Below are 17,532 nucleotides of genomic sequence, written 5' to 3' on the forward strand. Positions count from 1 at the left end.
TGAACATTTAAACTTGAGTCAAGACCCTCAACATGTACTCCCGGCTGTCAATCAAATAGGAGGCATGCCTCTCCAAGGATCTTCAAGTCCACAGCATCCTCAACCACCTGGTGGTATGGTAGATCCAGGAGCAATGCCTGGTCAAGGTAGCAATGCATGGCCTCCTGGTCATTCCCAGATGATGGGCACTCCAGGCGTTTCAGATGGGGTGCAAATGGGTCAGTACCCACAATTCCCAGGGCAGCCACCGATGTTTGGCTACCAGTACCCTCAAGGGCAAGGAATGTACATGCCCTATTATCCAACGGTGACTCCAGAGATGATGATGAACTACCAGCATCAGATGCAGTATATGCAGCAGATGCACCAACAGTCTGCCCAGACTCCTCAACAGTATATGATGCCTCAACAGTTATTTTTTCCCAATTTTATGTTCCCTAGTCAGATGTACCCACAATTTCAAAATCAACCGTCTCTACCTCAGAGTGAGGCATGTAACAGTAATGGAGGATCTCCGCCTCGGTCACCATCCCAATCCAGAAGACTCATCCGAGATGAATCAGGTCAGGATATCTTGGTACAATCCCATTCGCAATACTCCAGTCAAGACGGAAAGAAGAACAATGCCAGTAATGCTGGACTCGCCAACCTGGAACAAGCTATTATGATGGTCATTGGAAACAGGAAAGAAGTCCCCAGTAGCGGTTCTCAAGCAAGCATTTCACAGACCCAGTCACCAAGCCTTCCAGTGACCCAAAACTCATCAGATGCCACACCTGATGTCATTGAGTCGTCAACAGAGCAAGAACCAATTGAGATTAAAGTCATCAAGAGGGACTCGGTGAAAAGACGATCCAGGTTCATTGTGGAAGCTGTTAAGGAGGATACTGAAGAATCTTCTCCAGAAGGCAATGAAAAGTCACCAGAAGAACCTCCAGAGGAGAAGCCAATTGAGAAGAAGAAGGGACGCTTCCAAGTGACCAAGATCAAAGATGGTGTCACAAATGTTTCCAAAGAAGAAGCTTCCACAGAGACACCTTTGGTGACGGATTCAGACACTAACACTTCTGTGGACAAGGCAAGTTCACACGTCCCTGTTACTAACACAGATTCACAGCTTCCTGCTGCTTCTCAGCATCCTGCTTCCCCTACCCTAGCTAGCCAATCCTCTCCCAGACCTCATCCTAGCCCTAACTCAAACTTCCCTCGCATTGCTAGTATTAGTCGCTGGCTAGATCGCTTGAACTGTGAAGTACCAAGTAGCTCTAGTTCTAGTTTAGGTAACAAAGAAGGGTTAACCCTTCAGCTTCATCGAGCAGCTTCATTTGATTTATGCGGGCCTCGTTTTCTCAAAAAGAAACGCTCTGCATCTATTGCATGCCTCCCTTCATATATTTACACCTCTTCTGACTCTGGTGGCGGCTCTTTGTCTGATCTTTCTGTTTCTGATAATGTCAAATCATACGGTGATCGGCTTCTCCCAAGTGACTCTGTCGACTCCTCCACCCAAACTTCCCCTGCTGTTCTCAAAAAAGACCCGAAACTTCGAACACCATTAAAACGGCAAGAGGTAATTTTAGTTTATTTTATTTTTAGTTTATTCAGTTTGATTATATATTCTTTAGAAGACTTGAGACTTTTATTTGACTTATATTCCCAATTTTTCTTTCGTTCCTTAATTTCTGATCATTTTTTTTTAAATTCCTTTAAGGAGGGGAGTTGGGGGTGTCCATAAAAATCCTATGCACTCACACCAATGCCCAGAAGCTGCCCTAACAAAATTCACAGGCTAACCTTCTCATTGTTGTGCAAATAACCCTAACAAAATTTGTTTTTTAACATTTTAAAATTATTAACTGAATAACCAAAAAAGAACTAAAAAATACCATCAACACCTATATTTCACTGAAAGTCTTTCAATGGATGAAAAATATCTTATTTCTGGCAATGTACTGCAGTTGTTTGTTCTACTGCTGCTTTGACTTGTTGCATCTGGAGAACATCTCAATGGTTTTCTTGTGTCTCCAACAATCCAATCTGAAATACATCTTTACCAGCAGCTGTTCATTCATATCTTTGCTAGAAAAATTGCTAGTATATATCATCCTGAACACTTCCTTACATACATATCTTTGATTGATTCAAACCTTACACACAATTGATGCCCATAATAGAATCATTAACACTTTGTACTTAATTCTATATGAATATATTTTATAGAAGGTTGAAGTTCCAGTATCCCCTGATAAAATCAATGATTCAGAGAAGAAAACACCACCAGTCACGCCCTCTGGTGAGAAGGAAGTGTATAAACTAGAAGATGACAATGAGTATAAAGAGATGATCATTAGGTAACTGTTAAATCATTTTATGTCGTAGTTGAGGTTTCTTACTGTTGATCTCACTCAAAGACAAAATCTGGTCCTGTATTGCTTACATTTTTGTCAAAATGAGGTATTTAATAATGTAAAATTCCACGCTTAAGATAAGGTAACTGAGGTTTGGTTACTCAAAATGATATATAACTGAGGCCTGGTTACTCAAAATGATAAGATAGCTGAGGCCTGGTTACTCAAAAGAAAACTGATGCCTAGTTACTCAAAATAATAAGATAACTGAAGCCTGGTTACTTAAAATGATAAGATAACTGATGCCTGATCACTCAAAATTTGATTACTGAGGCCTGGTTACTTAAAATAATCAGATAGCTGAGGCCTGATCACTCAAAATAAGATAACTGATGCCTGGTTACTTAAAATAATCAGATAGCTGAGGCCTGATCACTCAAAATAAGATAACTGATGCCTGGTTACTTAAAATAATCAGATAGCTGAGGCCTGATCACTCAAAATAAGATAACTGAGGCCTGGTTACTTAAAATAATCAGATAGCTGAGGCCTGATCACTCAAAATAAGATAACTGATGCCTGGTTACTTAAAATAATAAGATAACTGAGGCCTGGTTACTTAAAATAATAAGATAACTGAGGCCTGGTTACTCAAAATAATAAGATAACTGAGGCCTGGTTACTCAAAATAATAAGATAACTGATGCCTGGTTACTTAAAATAATAAGATAACTGAGGCCTGGTTGATGTTGCAAATCGATGCTAAAATTTGAGAAAGAAGGTTTTGACATGACAGTTATATAATTGTAACAGTTCTCAATAAAAAAAATATTATTTTATATTTTCAGGCATCAGAAAGAAAAAATGGAATTTCACAATCGGCAACAACGAGAAGTCTCAGCATTTTTACAGAAGAAAGGCTTAACGATGGCCTGTTTGATGCCACCAATTTCCAGCGGGAGCAGTAGCGTGTCGTCAGCATCAATGAGCCCAATGATTGGTGGAATACCAATATCACCAGTTGTCATGTCATCAATTACAGCCAATCAGAATCAGAAGGCTATGGAAAAAGAAAAACGAACATTTTCAGACGATTTGTTCAAATACACTGACCTTTCCTTACCAGCCAAAATGCCTCCGAAACAAGACTCCAAGAAAAGTTTGAATGAGATCCGACAAGAGATGGAAATGGCCCCCTGGGATGCAGGGTGAGCCCCAGCCCCAGCCCCAGCCCCAGAAGCATCGGCATCAAATCCTGTCAAACCACCAGAGACGTTAAGTGCGACAAATTTAGATCCAAATTACCCGAACAGATCCACGGCTAACAGTCGACGATCCAGCATTGACGTTACCGCCATGTCTCAAAATTACATTTCTGAACAAATACGTCAACAGCAGATGCTTCAGTCCATGATGCAGCCCATGTTTCCATACCAACAATATGGTAATTACCCTGTTTCAGGAACTTCCACCCCACAACAGTTCTATCCTTACAATGCTGGCTCCAGAATGAACCTGAACATCTCTCAAGGATTGCCCCAACAATCAGGAATGCCCCAACTTCAAGGATTCCCTCAACAAACCGGAATTCCCCAACAAGGCATTCCCCAACAAATGATGCCTCAAGGACTCACTTCTACACAATCCCAAATGATACATGGAATGAACCAACAGCAAGGGATTCCCCAGCAAGCAACAATACAGCAAGGATTTCCTCCTGGAATGACACCGGGAATCCAACAAGGTATTCCCAAAGGAGTTTCCCAAAGCATTCCACAGGGCAACCCCCAAGGCTCGACTGTACAAACGAACACTATTCCAAATCAGAACTTGACGAATAGTTGAAAGTTTCTTATTAACATGATGTCTTTCAATCAGAATTATATTTTAACTGTGTAAGTTGGTGCGAGGGATGGAGGGAAGTAGTGTGGACTGGACAGTTTAAATATATAATGGTGCCATGTAGATTTGTATTTAAAGTTAATAATGCATCGATTATGCTTGATTCATTTGGTAATTCAACAACACTGCACAAATTAAGGTATGGAAGTATGCACAGCTGATAGAATGCTTAGACTCGAGGGCACAATCATCATGCTACATGATAGAGGACAATAAAACCATCAACATCATCTGCTTGTGATATGCATATAAGACACAGCTTACAAATATAACTGCAAAACTTAAACACCTAACTGGAAATACAGTTTAGCTCTTACATTGGCACCAAAACTCTGGCAGATCCAACTAACTGATATAAATTTTCAAACTAGCTTCCTAGTTTGTGATGTTAACAAAAGGGTACGTTTTTACGCTTTGCATTTCTAATATTCATGATGTTCAAGGAAGAACTCCAATATCATCCAGTACTGTTAAATCTGATGTAGAGCCTTGGGGAACCCATATCTACCAACCACCATTGACCATCAGTTTCATGACATGTAAAAATCTGAATACGACTGGATTTGAAACAAACTATAAACTTGTATTGGAAAGGTAAATCATAGATCTAAGATATGGTGTTTATGGAAGGACCAAAGAAAGGAAACTTTCTGTAAGCTAACAACTGATCAACTTGTGGAACTTGGTGTTTATGGAAGGCAATTGAAATCTGGGATAAAAGCCTCAATACACTCTTGGAAAGGGATATTAGGACCAAAAGTTTATGGAAAAGACTGAAGGAAAAGGGAATGGATACCTGTGTACACATTTTAGATGTGATTTTAAGATCTGAAGGTTTTGAAAGAACAAAAGGAAACGAAATTTGTGAACCTTGTATGAAACAGCATAAAACAACTTTGTGTTGAGATAGAAAAATTATAACTGTGTACTGTGTTATGGAATAACCAAAGAAATTAGAAATTTTCTGTTCACCCATTATGGACAGCATATAGAAACTTATGGGATGGTGTTACTTTGTGTTACAGAATGACCAAATGAATTGATATTTAGAATAATAAAGGACATGTAAATACATACCAACTCTGTATTATATAATGTATATAACTTGCTCTGTTCAATATACTACATGTGATGACTAAGACTTTACTATTACGGTACATACTAGCTTTACTGTTGCTACTAGTGATGTCAGGTACTTAACATCCTCAGTTCTTGACATCCACAGACTCTAGTTCAATACCAGATTTTAACATTTGAAGTCTGTACTCTGTGATTACGATTTCACTTACATGTTCAATCTGGATGATTTCTGTTTGTTCAGTAGAATATAGGACATCTGTTCAATCAAATGCCAATCCAAGAAATTTGACATGTTCATCCAATGTCAATCTTAGAGTAAAGGATATATGTTCATACGCATGACAATGAAGATATCAAATTTGAAGCAGTTTCTTTGTGATCTTGGCCAGTGCTTTCATGAGGATTTTCTTCTCAGTGCTGCTTAAACTGTATAACTGTTTGAATGTATTTATTTCTCTTCAAAGCTAGTAATGTACATAGCCTTATCAAATAGTCTACACCAGAGGAAAAAGACTTGACAATAGAGATTATCTGCCTTGACGTTCGGCATAATGTGTTATCACTTTCTGTATATATACAAACTTTTCGCCTTTCGTTCAGTGTTATTGTGCATTGTGAGCAATATTTCTAGGATTCAAACATTAAATTCACCAGTTTTACAAACTTTGCAAAATTTAGATTATTCTTGCCTTGTCTTCCCAAATTTTGAGCTGATGCCTAAAGCTTGATGGTAATGTTTTGGATTGGATTAGAAGATGGTTTAATTTGGACAGGAAGAGCTTTTCAACCTTGACATTGGAGTTTGATGATTTTTGAAGAAGAATATTAAGCCAGCTTTATTATCCAGCCTGTCATAAAGATTTGAACATCCAGATTGAAAAAAAATAAACCAATTTCGATTAGAAAGATGTGCGAAGCTCTGAATGTCCAGACTTATTTGATCAAGAGCTGTTATTTGTTGCTTATAGAACACCAAAGCTTGTGTGTTGAATATTGTTGCTTGTGTTTGGATTGAAAAGTTGCTTGGCATCACTCTAGCAAACTGGATATTGATGTTACTATTGCTTCATTAGTCAACTAGATTCCTAATGATATTTTGTTATTCATTATTACAAACAATTAAATGGTAATAATCAGATTGTGACCTCAGTGAGGTTCAAGGACATTGGGTGACCTTCAGTGAAGTTTAAGGACATTGGGTGACCTTCAGTGAAGTTCAAGAACATTTGGTGACCTTCAGTGAAATTTGAACTTGTACATAGAATTTATCGGTGAAGTGAAAGACACAATTTGATTGGATCATTGTTAGAGATTGGCTGGTACTAAGGATCTAGTTCTTGATGGTGACATGTCAATAAAATAAAAACAGCTAGTTCAGGGGTGTGGTTGTGGAGGAGGAGAGGTAACATAACTACCACCTTAAAAATGCTTTTATCTAAGGGATACAGTTATCTAAATAGACACTGAAAAGTGTTCAGGACCCCATTTCTCTTAAATTTGTATGACTTAACATAAGTAAAGATAAATCAAAGTGTTAATTTATGATGTTTACGCTCGTAAGTTAATCTACAATATTTTTAGAGTGGAGTCCAGACAGCTGAAATTAAGCTCTATCAGTTGGGTAACAAATATTGAGATGACTATATCCTTTAGATCTGCCAAGCCTGTTACTACCTGAAAATACCCTAGTTAACCATCAGAGATCTTAGAAGCAGTAATGAAAGTTAGTAGGATGATATTAGAATGATAATGATGCATTGGAGGCTTTCTTTTTATAATCTTAAATATATCACTATCTTTCATTTCATCTAGATACTACACCAAGTTATTTTCTTTAGAAATAAATAATTTGAAAAAGTCAATAAATTGTAGGATTTTGTAACTAATTTTGACAATATTTCCTACAGAGCAATTGTGAAATATATAAGTGGTTTTGTGAAATGAACTGAAACAGTCCAAATTGCAAAAATAGAATCGGAATGCTACCATATATAAAATGATTATAAATCATAGATATTTTAATTAACATGATAATTCAGAGGTACTGAAAATAGACTTTTTTCTGAATATTTGATCTCAAGTGATGGTGTAAGCACTGATCAAGGTATTAACCAAATTGAAAAACAAGCACCTGCTAGAAAAGAATGTTATATTAATATAAGAAGTGTGATATATATAAGAATATATAAAGAAAGAATATTAGTTAATATATAATAATATAATATATAAAAGTCCATTGTATAATAGCTCCATATATAATATATTATTCTAATGTAATATAATTCTATATTATGACACCCACGATAGAATAATAACTGAGTTATTTCCCTTGTATTGTTATTATAGTTTGAATTTTATTCTCCGTTAATGTTTTCTTACTACCAGACACAATATATTTTGGGTCGTATGTTTGGTTATATTTGGCCAGTCAATCTTATGAGTGTCTAAAATCTAAGTGACTTATGTGGTAGAAAATTTGTGTGATTACAAGCCATTTTTTTGGACTTGCCTCTCTTGCACAACGAAAAATTGGTCACAAATCAAAAGTAGACTTTCTGCAAGAGATGTAGTCACTGACAATCTACTTTCCACATATAAAGGTATATAGTAACAATTTGTAGTATAGAGAATAATAAAACTATGGTATCAATGCAAGGAAAATACTTAAAAGTAAAGAGATATATATTTGCTGCCCCCTACAACTTAAAGTTTTCTACTTCAATACCAAAGCTTTTAGTATTCACAAGACAAAAGTATTCTGAAAACCATCAAGTTGAATTAAAGAAACTTTAGTATTGAGGTGGCTAAAACAAGATTCCCTTTCAGTGATCCTAACATACATAATTGCTCACAATTCAATTGATTGAATAATGCTTCTTGTGAATTAGAAGTAAAATGTCCAATATGTAAATTTGAATTCAAAAATTGATTTCTTGAATTTTTTAAATTAGATTTTCAAATTGCAATATTTCGTTTTTGTGTTAATCTTGTTTGAAAAGTTGCTTTGTTTTTTTAAAAAAATTATTTTTTTGCCACCAGTATTAAGACTGTTTCTAGATTGGTTAATGTGCCCCTTTATTCATATTACTGTTTGCCCTTAATTCAGTTTGTCTACAATTAGGTCATGGAAACAATTTTAAGAAAAAATGTTATTTCACATGTGAAATCCATAGGTAACAAAGCATAGGGTAATGTTATTGGTCAAATGGAGGCCAAATTAAATGTTTCAAACTACTCTTGATTAAAGGCAATAATAGGCTGTTCTATTATTCTCCCTCTGATTGCGGGATGTAATAATTGGTTGTTCCATTGTTCTCCCTCTGATTACAGGATATAATGATCGACTGTTCTATTGTTCTCCATCTGATTACAGGATATGATAATAGGCTGTTCTATAGTTCTCTCTCTAATAACAGAATGTAATAATAGGCTGTTCGATTGTTCTCCCTCTGATTGTGGGATTTAATTATAGGCTGTTCTATTGTTCTCCCACTGATTACAGGATAAAATAATAGGCTGTTCTATTGTACTCCCTATGATTGTGGGATAAAATAATAGGCTGTTCTATTATTCTCCCTCTGATTGTGGGATGCAATAATTGGTTGTTCCATTGTTCTCCCTCTGATTACAGGATATAATGATCGACTGTTCTATTGTTCTCCATCTGATTACAGGATATGATAATAGGCTGTTCTATAGTTCTCTCTCTAATAACAGAATGTAATAATAGGCTGTTCGATTGTTCTCCCTCTGATTGTGGGATTTAATTATAGGCTGTTCTATTGTTCTCCCACTGATTACAGGATAAAATAATAGGCTGTTCTATTGTACTCCCTATGATTGTGGGATAAAATAATAGGCTGTTCTATTATTCTCACGCTGATTGTGAGATTTAATAATAAGCTGTTCTATTGTTCTCCCTCAGATTGTGGGATGTAATAATAGGCTGTTCTATTGTACTCCCTATGATTGCGGGATGTAATATTAGGCTGTTTTTTTGTTCTCCCTCTGATTGTGGGATGTAATAATAGGCTGTTCTGTTGTTCTCTCTCTGATTGTGGGATGTAATAATAGGCTGTTCTATTGTTCTCCCTCTGATTGTGGGATTTAATAATAGGCTGTTCTATTGTTCTCCCTCTGATTAGGAAATGTAATAATAATTATAAGGCTGGTGAGTTTAACCTGTCTATTCTATTTTAAAGTTCACCATGTATAAAGTAACTGATTTAATTTATTTATTGCCTTAAAATTATTTTCATACTTGTTTCTCCCTTTAATGTGTCAGCTTTAAGATTAAAATATAAGTTAAGGAAACTAGGATATGTTCTGTTTTGTTGAAGTATAATCTTATTTAAAACAACTTTGTAATTATTTCATGAATTAAGAATTGAATATTGATTTTGGTCTTTAAGTTTCTAACAGTAGTACTTTTCAATAAGAAAAAGTGTGGTTCCTGGACCATTCCTGCATTTCAGAAATCTTTGCTTTGTGACCTTGATTACAATATATTGATTAGAGATAGTCCAGATCTACCAGTCTAGTGTGTATTCCATGCTGATATGACTGGTCGATCTAGATTATTTTGCTCCGTTCTAATTAAATCTTGGAATAGTAACCAAGAATTTTGAGTTAATTCTTCTAAATGGCGGTAACTCTTGAAAATTTTGGTCAATTACTGACATACTATCTTCAATGTACAATGCTATGAGAAGTATCAGAGACTTTGAAATTTGTCAAGGGAAGCCAAGATGCTTGATCTGGATCTAATCACTCAGGTATGAAATAGAGAATTGATTTATGAGTCTATAGTTACACCTACCTAGGTTTAATTAGAATGGAATCCCCCCTCATCCTTATGTTATATTTTATTATGTTCAATGCTCTCAAACAATGCAAATTAAAAGGGCTTTTGCAGTAAATATGAAAATTAATTTTAAAATGGTGTTTGTCTTTTTCCCTGATACAGTTTCTGAACACACAACTCTTATGCATCAATTCCATAAAGAAAAGCAGAGCTGTAAATAATATCTCTGTTTACTGGGGGTATCTAGAAAAAAAAGGTAGAGTCCAAAAATAGGAGGTGTAACTCTGAGGTGAGGCCCAATGCCACCCTTTGAGGCCAGGGGACTGTGAGACGCCCAGATTTCAGGTGGCTTGAGATTAATTTTGAGCATTAAGAGGGCTAAATTTTCACTTCAAAATAAGACTTTTCACAGGCCTGAGTAGACGACCATGACCAAATGACCCTCTTCCTAAACACACAATTTTATAGTGATTTTCTTTTTCCTTCTGAATACATAGCCATTTTCGTGCAAAACTGATATTCAGTCTTAACATCGGGCCAACGTTCAGCACTGATAACGGTCTTGATAATTGATCAAACACAGATATAAAGGATAAAAACTTGATTTTATTTTAAAGTCAACAACTCTGTCAGGCAACACTGAATTCACCATCGCATTTATAGAAAACAATAAATTCCAATCCATTCAAGACTGTGTTTAAAAAAATTCATTCCAATTTATTGCACTCATTGGTACCTTGGTTTTCATTTTTAATATATAACTTATTACTGCTAGGAGATATTATAATTATCTTTAAGAAACTCTAAGACTCCAGTAGTACTGACTAAACTATTAAATATTCTACGTTCTGATCTACAGAGTAATTTCTCCATCATATATATCAGATGGTGATGAAAAATAGGAAATGGTGTTCCTAAATCTAACGCTAGATCACACTGAAAGTAGAAGAAAATAAATAAGATTTATTAATAACTGAAAGGGCATTCAGGGCTTACGTCCCCAGGTGCTAGACATTCAAAGAATCAATGTGTTTAATAGGCAGCGCTTGAAATAATTTCTGGGCAATTCTTGTGTGCACTAATAAGTAATAGACAATAATGCAACTTGATCATCACTTTTGTCAATCGTATGACAACTGTCTGAATTGCTTATCCCAATATCACTAATTATATCACTTCAGCTGATGTAGATACATTAAAACTACATCTCTCACAGAATAATATACACTGGAGCTATGTTCAGCTGGTGAGTTGGACTTTGCTCAATCTGCACATTAAGTTTCTGAAAAATCAACCCTCACAGTCAAATAAAAACAGACATACCCATTGTTTGATACATTGTATCGATGTTACATCACTTCCTGTATACATGGTAGGATTGGTTAATATTCCACGAGCTGCCATTACTCCTGAAACATAATGTATTGATACAAGTTTCTATAATACTGACTTTGGAGGTTAATAATTTAACTCACAAGTCCAAGGTCTTTAAATGATGAGAAATTGAATCCAATTTGAATAACCATGAGAGTAAAGAAGAAACAAGGCATTTTGTACACAAATATCAACTTAGGGTTGATCTTTCCTGGATTATCCTTACCCATTTACATCTGGGTCAACTGGAATTATGAGTAAAGATGACTTATTCAAGGTATTCAAACCTTCACACAAGAACCCATGACCATCTAGCAAATATCATTATGCCAGCGCTCTACTTAACTGAGCTGAATTCCATAAACAAAAGAATTGGAATACCAAAGGTCAGTAAGAGAAATTTGAGTGAGGTAGTTATTTGCTGGAATCCCCATAAATTCCCTGCTTTAGTTCTCACCACTGATGCTTCCATCTCTAGAATCGGATATCACTTTTAATTATGAAATACGGTACTAACTCTTATGATCAATATACTTCCTCATATAAGTTCATTTCATTAACTATTGTAATATCAATATGTTATTTCAGGGTTTGTTTTGCCTTTGAATAGTCAGTACTTGGGTTTTTTATTTAAAGGGATAGACGCACCATTTTGAGAGGTTAATTTGAGTCTTGAATATATGTAAATAGTCTTCAGAAGTAATAGAAAAGTACGAAAATTGCATTATTCCTATAAAATAGGAATTTTACTTATTATTTCTATATATGTCTTTTCTATATATCACAGAGTATCTTAAATTGACGAATTGTCATTTTAACATTAAAACGCGGATAATTCTGGACACACATGGATTTGAAGAGTCAATTTTTGTTGGTGAGCTGTGAACACTATTACTGATTGGCTTAGCTAAAAAATTTCCGTTTCTGAGACTAAAGTATGATTGGTCAAAAAGAATGGAGCACCTGTCCCTTAAAAATTAAAACTGAAATAACCTACCATTCACTCCAGTCTCTGTTACTACATGTTTAACATCTTGAAGTGTTTTAATATCACCATTAGCTATAACTGGTATTCCTACACTATCATTTATACTTCTAATAGCTTCTATGTTCACTGGATTAGTTCGTTCATCTTTTGTTCTACCATGAACAGAAATAAACGATACACCACATTGTTCTGCTTTCTGACACAGGTCCACTGTTTGTCTATCAATAAATACAAACAGAATAATATTTAGTAGTATATCCATAATAGTTGTTCTTGCTGAATGTTCTACCTACTTCTAAATGTCATTTAAAGATTTGAATAATATTTATTACAGAGACAAAAACATCATAACAACAATCCTTGAAATCAATCCAGATCTGTTTCTGAGAAGCATTGTAGAAGGGTTTTATTCTAAATTTCATTAAAACTAAGTGATTGATGACGCCACTAATAATGAAGAGCCTTATGTGATATGCAGTGATGTTATCAATCCCTTAATTTTAGTGGAATTGCAAGAACCACAGATGTCTGACTGAAAATTGGAATAGTGCAAATTGATGCTATCAGTGTCCCTCATATATATAAAAATTTGAGAAAACCTCTTTACAATCCCTTTAAGGAGTTTCAATTTTCATCACAAACTTCAATGTAGTGAGAAGGTGCATTTTATATCAGAATAAATGTGAACACTTTGAATGGGATGTCGAGTGGACAGTTGCACAGTGACATAAGGAGTTTAGTTACTTTATAACATATATACACTATTGCATTATTGGCTATACAAAGGCTGCAAAAGAAATATTACTAAAAGCCATCTAAAGATCCTACCTGATATCAGGATGAATTCTAATTTTAATAGAAACAGTAAAATCTGTATCTGGAACACGATTTCGTGTTTGTTTTATCATATCACATAATAGTTCACTTTTATAGATTAAACTACTTCCATAACCGTCTGCCATTGCCCACCTATAATATATTATATCATAAGATTAACTGATTTCGAAGTTGAATTTCGGGAAATATATTCAAGTTAAAATTCGGGACTGGTGCCAATGTATACAGTGTATCTATGTTTGTGTTTGTTAAACTATTGCTCTGTGACCTAGGCCAGTGTTTTCAATGAGACTCATCAAGCTTATCTATTGCTCTGTGACCTAGGCCAGTGCTTTCATTGAGACTCATCAAGCTTATCTATTGCTCTGTGACCTAGGCCAGTGCTTTCATTGAGACTTGTCTCAATACACCTAAACACCATGTTAAATAATAGAGCTTCAAAATAAGAGTTAAGAGATAATCCTATTGACCACAAATCTTGAATTTTTGTTAACTTGTAGAATATCTCTTTTGAATTTTTCATCAACGTTATTAGCAGAATCAATACTTATTAAATCATTGTTTTAATAATTTAAGACAACAAACTATTTAAAGCAAAATATAGATTCTAAAAGAATTTGATAAAAATAGAAAAACTAGAAACTTACTTTTGTGGACAGCCACAGTTGAGATCAATACCATCAGAAAAACTACAAAAAAAACACAAGATTTAATTTATTTTGTAAACATTTGCTTTTAGTTACTAAGTCTGCAAATATAATGTTTTAGGGTGCATATCCAGGTGTTGTGGAAAGAGATAAAAAAAATTCATAATCCGTTCTTTGTTTTTGGATAAAATGTCATAATGTAACTTACGGATAAACTATTTCAGCAGCAGTGGCCAGGTCAGTAGAATTATTAGCAGCAAACTGGACAATTAGTGGACGATCTCCTAAAAAACACAATGAACAATTTTCAATGTTGTTGTTTTTCTTTGCTTATATTTGTATTGTATATGAACAGTTTAGCAATCGATGAAGAAAAGTTATTATATATATTAGAAATGAAGAAAACATTTTACATGTACAAAAGCATACATTAATTAGAGTCTTCTAAAATGACTCCAACTTGAACATCTTATTCAAAATACATAAAACTTTCCTCAATTCATTTTCAATACATTTGGCATAAACAGCTTCAGCATCTGGGATGAAATACATGTTTACTTTAATTATTGCAGAAACATTAAAAAAACTGGAGAAATAACTTTCAATATTATCAAACAAAAGTATGGATCTGACGGCAAGTAATAAAAATATCCACAGGAGATACAGTTTTTGAGTGTGTTGTTACAGAAGCTTCCATTGTCGTTTAAAAGCTTGGTTTCGAATTAACAAAATAATGGATCACAAACCTTTACAAGTAGAGAAATCAGAATCTCTAGCTCTGACAGACTTGATAAAACTATCAGAGACTATCATTGGAGTAAAAGCTAAATCACAGTCATATTGTCGTACTAACATACGGAATGCTAATCTAAAATTAAATAATTAATATATCAAAGTAACTGCTTTGAAAATGAATCATAGTCTATGGGAAGTAACTCCAGTTATCGATCGATTCATAATAGTTTTCTAAATTATTTTCATCTTTTGAGCTCATTCATTTAGCACTTAAAAATTGAGGAGAAATGACTGTATTAAATATGACAGTTATCTACTGTAATTGTCACCAACCTTGACCTCATTTATTCATGCTTGTACCCTCAATAGACGTCTAGGCTTGTATCCATCAGCTATTAGACCTCAGGCAGTGCTTTGAATAGGAGTTTCTATGAATTTCCTCCCTCTTAATACCCATCTTTTATTTTCAATATTTATAGAAATTGTTCTTACTTGGAATATCGAACCATTGGAGCACAAATCTTGACAGTTTCTCCACTGTTTAATAATTCTAAAGGTCTCTTCCATGTTGGTGTTTCCACAATTGAGACACTGTCTGTTGTCACTATTTCCATATTGATTCAATGATTTATCAATTGAACACGGAATATTTTGTTGGTCCAATACAGAGGACAACTCTACATTAATAATGCTACAACACCAATGTCATTGACACTAAAATCCTGTATAATGTTGAATTGAACAATGGTAGAGAGGATTTAGACACAGAGTTTATTGTGAAATTTGCATGAAACTGACCCACTATTTTTGGAGATCCATGGATGAATGAAGGGTCTGTAGTTCGTTCAAAATTTTGTTAAATTGTCCCTTGCAGATGACTGTAACTAAGGGTAACACTGAAATAGGCAGCTGTCCTTACTCAATTTTACTGTCGTTCAACTTCAGTTCATTATTCTCTACAAGTACAAGTTGATCTTGTTCAGTTCTCAAACAAACTGGGCACTGTAGCTGTAAGGGGGGTAGTCTTCATATTATGTTTGGTAATATATACTTCTATTTTACCAAACCATCAAACAGATTTTCATTTAAAATAATGCTAAAAAATATAAAAACAATATTTGTTTCGACACGTGTGTTAAAAAGTTAAATTGTAAACATTACTTTCAGTTTCACTTCCTGTCAATAGCAGCCTTGACCTTTGATTCGGATTTTTCCGTACGCTTCAAAATATGTTACAAAAAACGATATGAATTGTAAATAAAGCCTTAAATATACCACATGTCCTTTAGTTTGAGAAAATAATTCTTTGGGCAATGCCTTGGTGTAAAAGTGTACCATTTTCAATGAAATTTCTGAGAGAAAAGTTGACCTCGGCCATTTCCGGAAACAAAATGGAAGGTGATGTGTTGGAAGTTTTGGAAAATGACGGTAAATTCAAGTATTTCATGCATAAACATTCACATCTTGTCACTGACTTAGTGATAATGGACCTTGAATTCTCCCGTGTCAACAGTACACTGTTTATCAATGCTAGATCGCTGTAAATGCTGATCTCATATGCCAATGATCCAACATCAGAATGTCAAAGAAAGTTTCATGATTATTCCCCTGGGCTTACTCACAAATTCAAACCAGTTTTCTGAAAAATTTATGATACACATTGTGAAAGGTATTCTGGAATCAAAATATTTTTATCTTGTATATTGAGGACATACTACAAGGATGAAATCACTCATGTGGAAAGAGGGAAAAAAACTGTCTTTTAGCTATGCAGAACAGGCACCTGTTTCTATCAATAGTCAACTCTCTCTATGATAGTATATACTATATATTACTATACTCATAGAGACAACTCATATAAACAGGTGCCTGTGATGTAGGATAGGGCTATAGGCATATCCAATATGGATTATGGGACCTTGAATATTGATGCCCAGCAGACAATCCCATCTCACTACAAAATTAAAGGCAGTGTTCAAACCCGGCGTAAAACCTAATTTCAAACAACTGTCTTCTCTTGGAAAGTGTGTCTCCAAACAACTGATCTATTTCAGCTAGAAAGTTGGTCATATAGTAGCTAACTAACTAACTAACTAACTAACTAACTAACTGTATCTCTATTTTTTGTAGATATTTTTCAACAGTTTTTGAATGAAGAATTTGACGTAAAGGCTCATGCTAATAGATTGATACAGACAGTAGCTATCTCAGAACAGCTGGGAAAATTAGCCGAGGGTATTTCATTATTGGATAGAGAAATACATTCACAGGTTAGTGGCTCAATATCATATGCTTATATTTTCAATCAGGGATACCTGGGGTTTGAAGCTTAGGCTACGTACCGGTAATTATGACAAGACTATATATAGGCAGACTATAATTATATAGGCAGACTTTATATAGGCACAGCTTTATGGTTAAAGTTTTATGAAACGATTTGACGTGTTTCCCCTTTGTCCTCAGGCACATAATGATAAGAAGTGATGGGCAAACTATAGATACCGGTACTTAATAATAAGCATTCATGTATCTATAGTTTGCCCATCACTTCTTATCATTATGTGCCTGAGGGCGACAGGGAAACACGTCGAAACGTTGCATAAAACCTTAACCGGTGATTGTTGTTCTATAAAACTGTGTGTATATATCGTACTCACAATTGCTAAATGGCATTCAAAGACTTTATGACAAGACTGTTGGGCTGAATCCATGTGTTATTAGAATTTAAACCCATGATACAATATTATCTACACATGAACCAATAGAAAACTGGAAATGGAATATTATGGCGTAGCATAACATCATAATAGGTCTTGG

General features: G+C 34.7%; 3 protein-coding genes across 3 annotated transcripts in view; 2 read left to right on the plus strand and 1 right to left on the minus strand.

Annotated features, from left to right (window-relative positions):
• Positions 1 to 64: 64 nt before the first annotated feature.
• On the plus strand, positions 65 to 4,193 carry LOTGIDRAFT_170099 (hypothetical protein; the record flags this gene model as incomplete). Its single annotated transcript, XM_009068735.1, has 4 exons — positions 65 to 1,570; positions 2,221 to 2,351; positions 3,197 to 3,556; positions 3,662 to 4,193. 4 exons carry the CDS (start codon positions 65 to 67, stop codon positions 4,191 to 4,193), a joined length of 2,529 nt encoding a protein of 842 aa, XP_009066983.1.
• A 6,712-nt stretch (positions 4,194 to 10,905) lies between these two features.
• LOTGIDRAFT_134818 (hypothetical protein) lies at positions 10,906 to 15,329 on the minus strand (the record flags this gene model as incomplete). The annotated part of the gene is made up of 8 exons (XM_009068736.1): positions 10,906 to 11,070; positions 11,458 to 11,543; positions 12,506 to 12,714; positions 13,325 to 13,465; positions 13,981 to 14,022; positions 14,189 to 14,264; positions 14,727 to 14,848; positions 15,208 to 15,329. The coding sequence occupies 8 exons, from the start codon at positions 15,327 to 15,329 to the stop codon at positions 10,906 to 10,908; spliced, it is 963 nt and encodes a 320-aa protein (XP_009066984.1).
• Positions 15,330 to 16,103: 774 nt separating this feature from the next.
• LOTGIDRAFT_198052 (hypothetical protein) overlaps positions 16,104 to 17,532 on the plus strand; it is a gene marked incomplete at its 5' end in the record, with an annotated part of 12,527 nt that continues 11,098 nt past the window's right edge. Inside the window, 2 exons of the mRNA XM_009068737.1 lie at positions 16,104 to 16,143; positions 16,846 to 16,985. Coding sequence (XP_009066985.1) covers positions 16,107 to 16,143; positions 16,846 to 16,985 — 177 coding nt within the window. The remainder of the gene's footprint in view (positions 16,144 to 16,845; positions 16,986 to 17,532) is intronic.

The sequence above is a fragment of the Lottia gigantea genome, assembly GCF_000327385.1.
Source record: "Lottia gigantea unplaced genomic scaffold LOTGIsca_93, whole genome shotgun sequence".
In the NCBI taxonomy this organism is placed as follows: domain Eukaryota; kingdom Metazoa; phylum Mollusca; class Gastropoda; family Lottiidae; genus Lottia; species Lottia gigantea.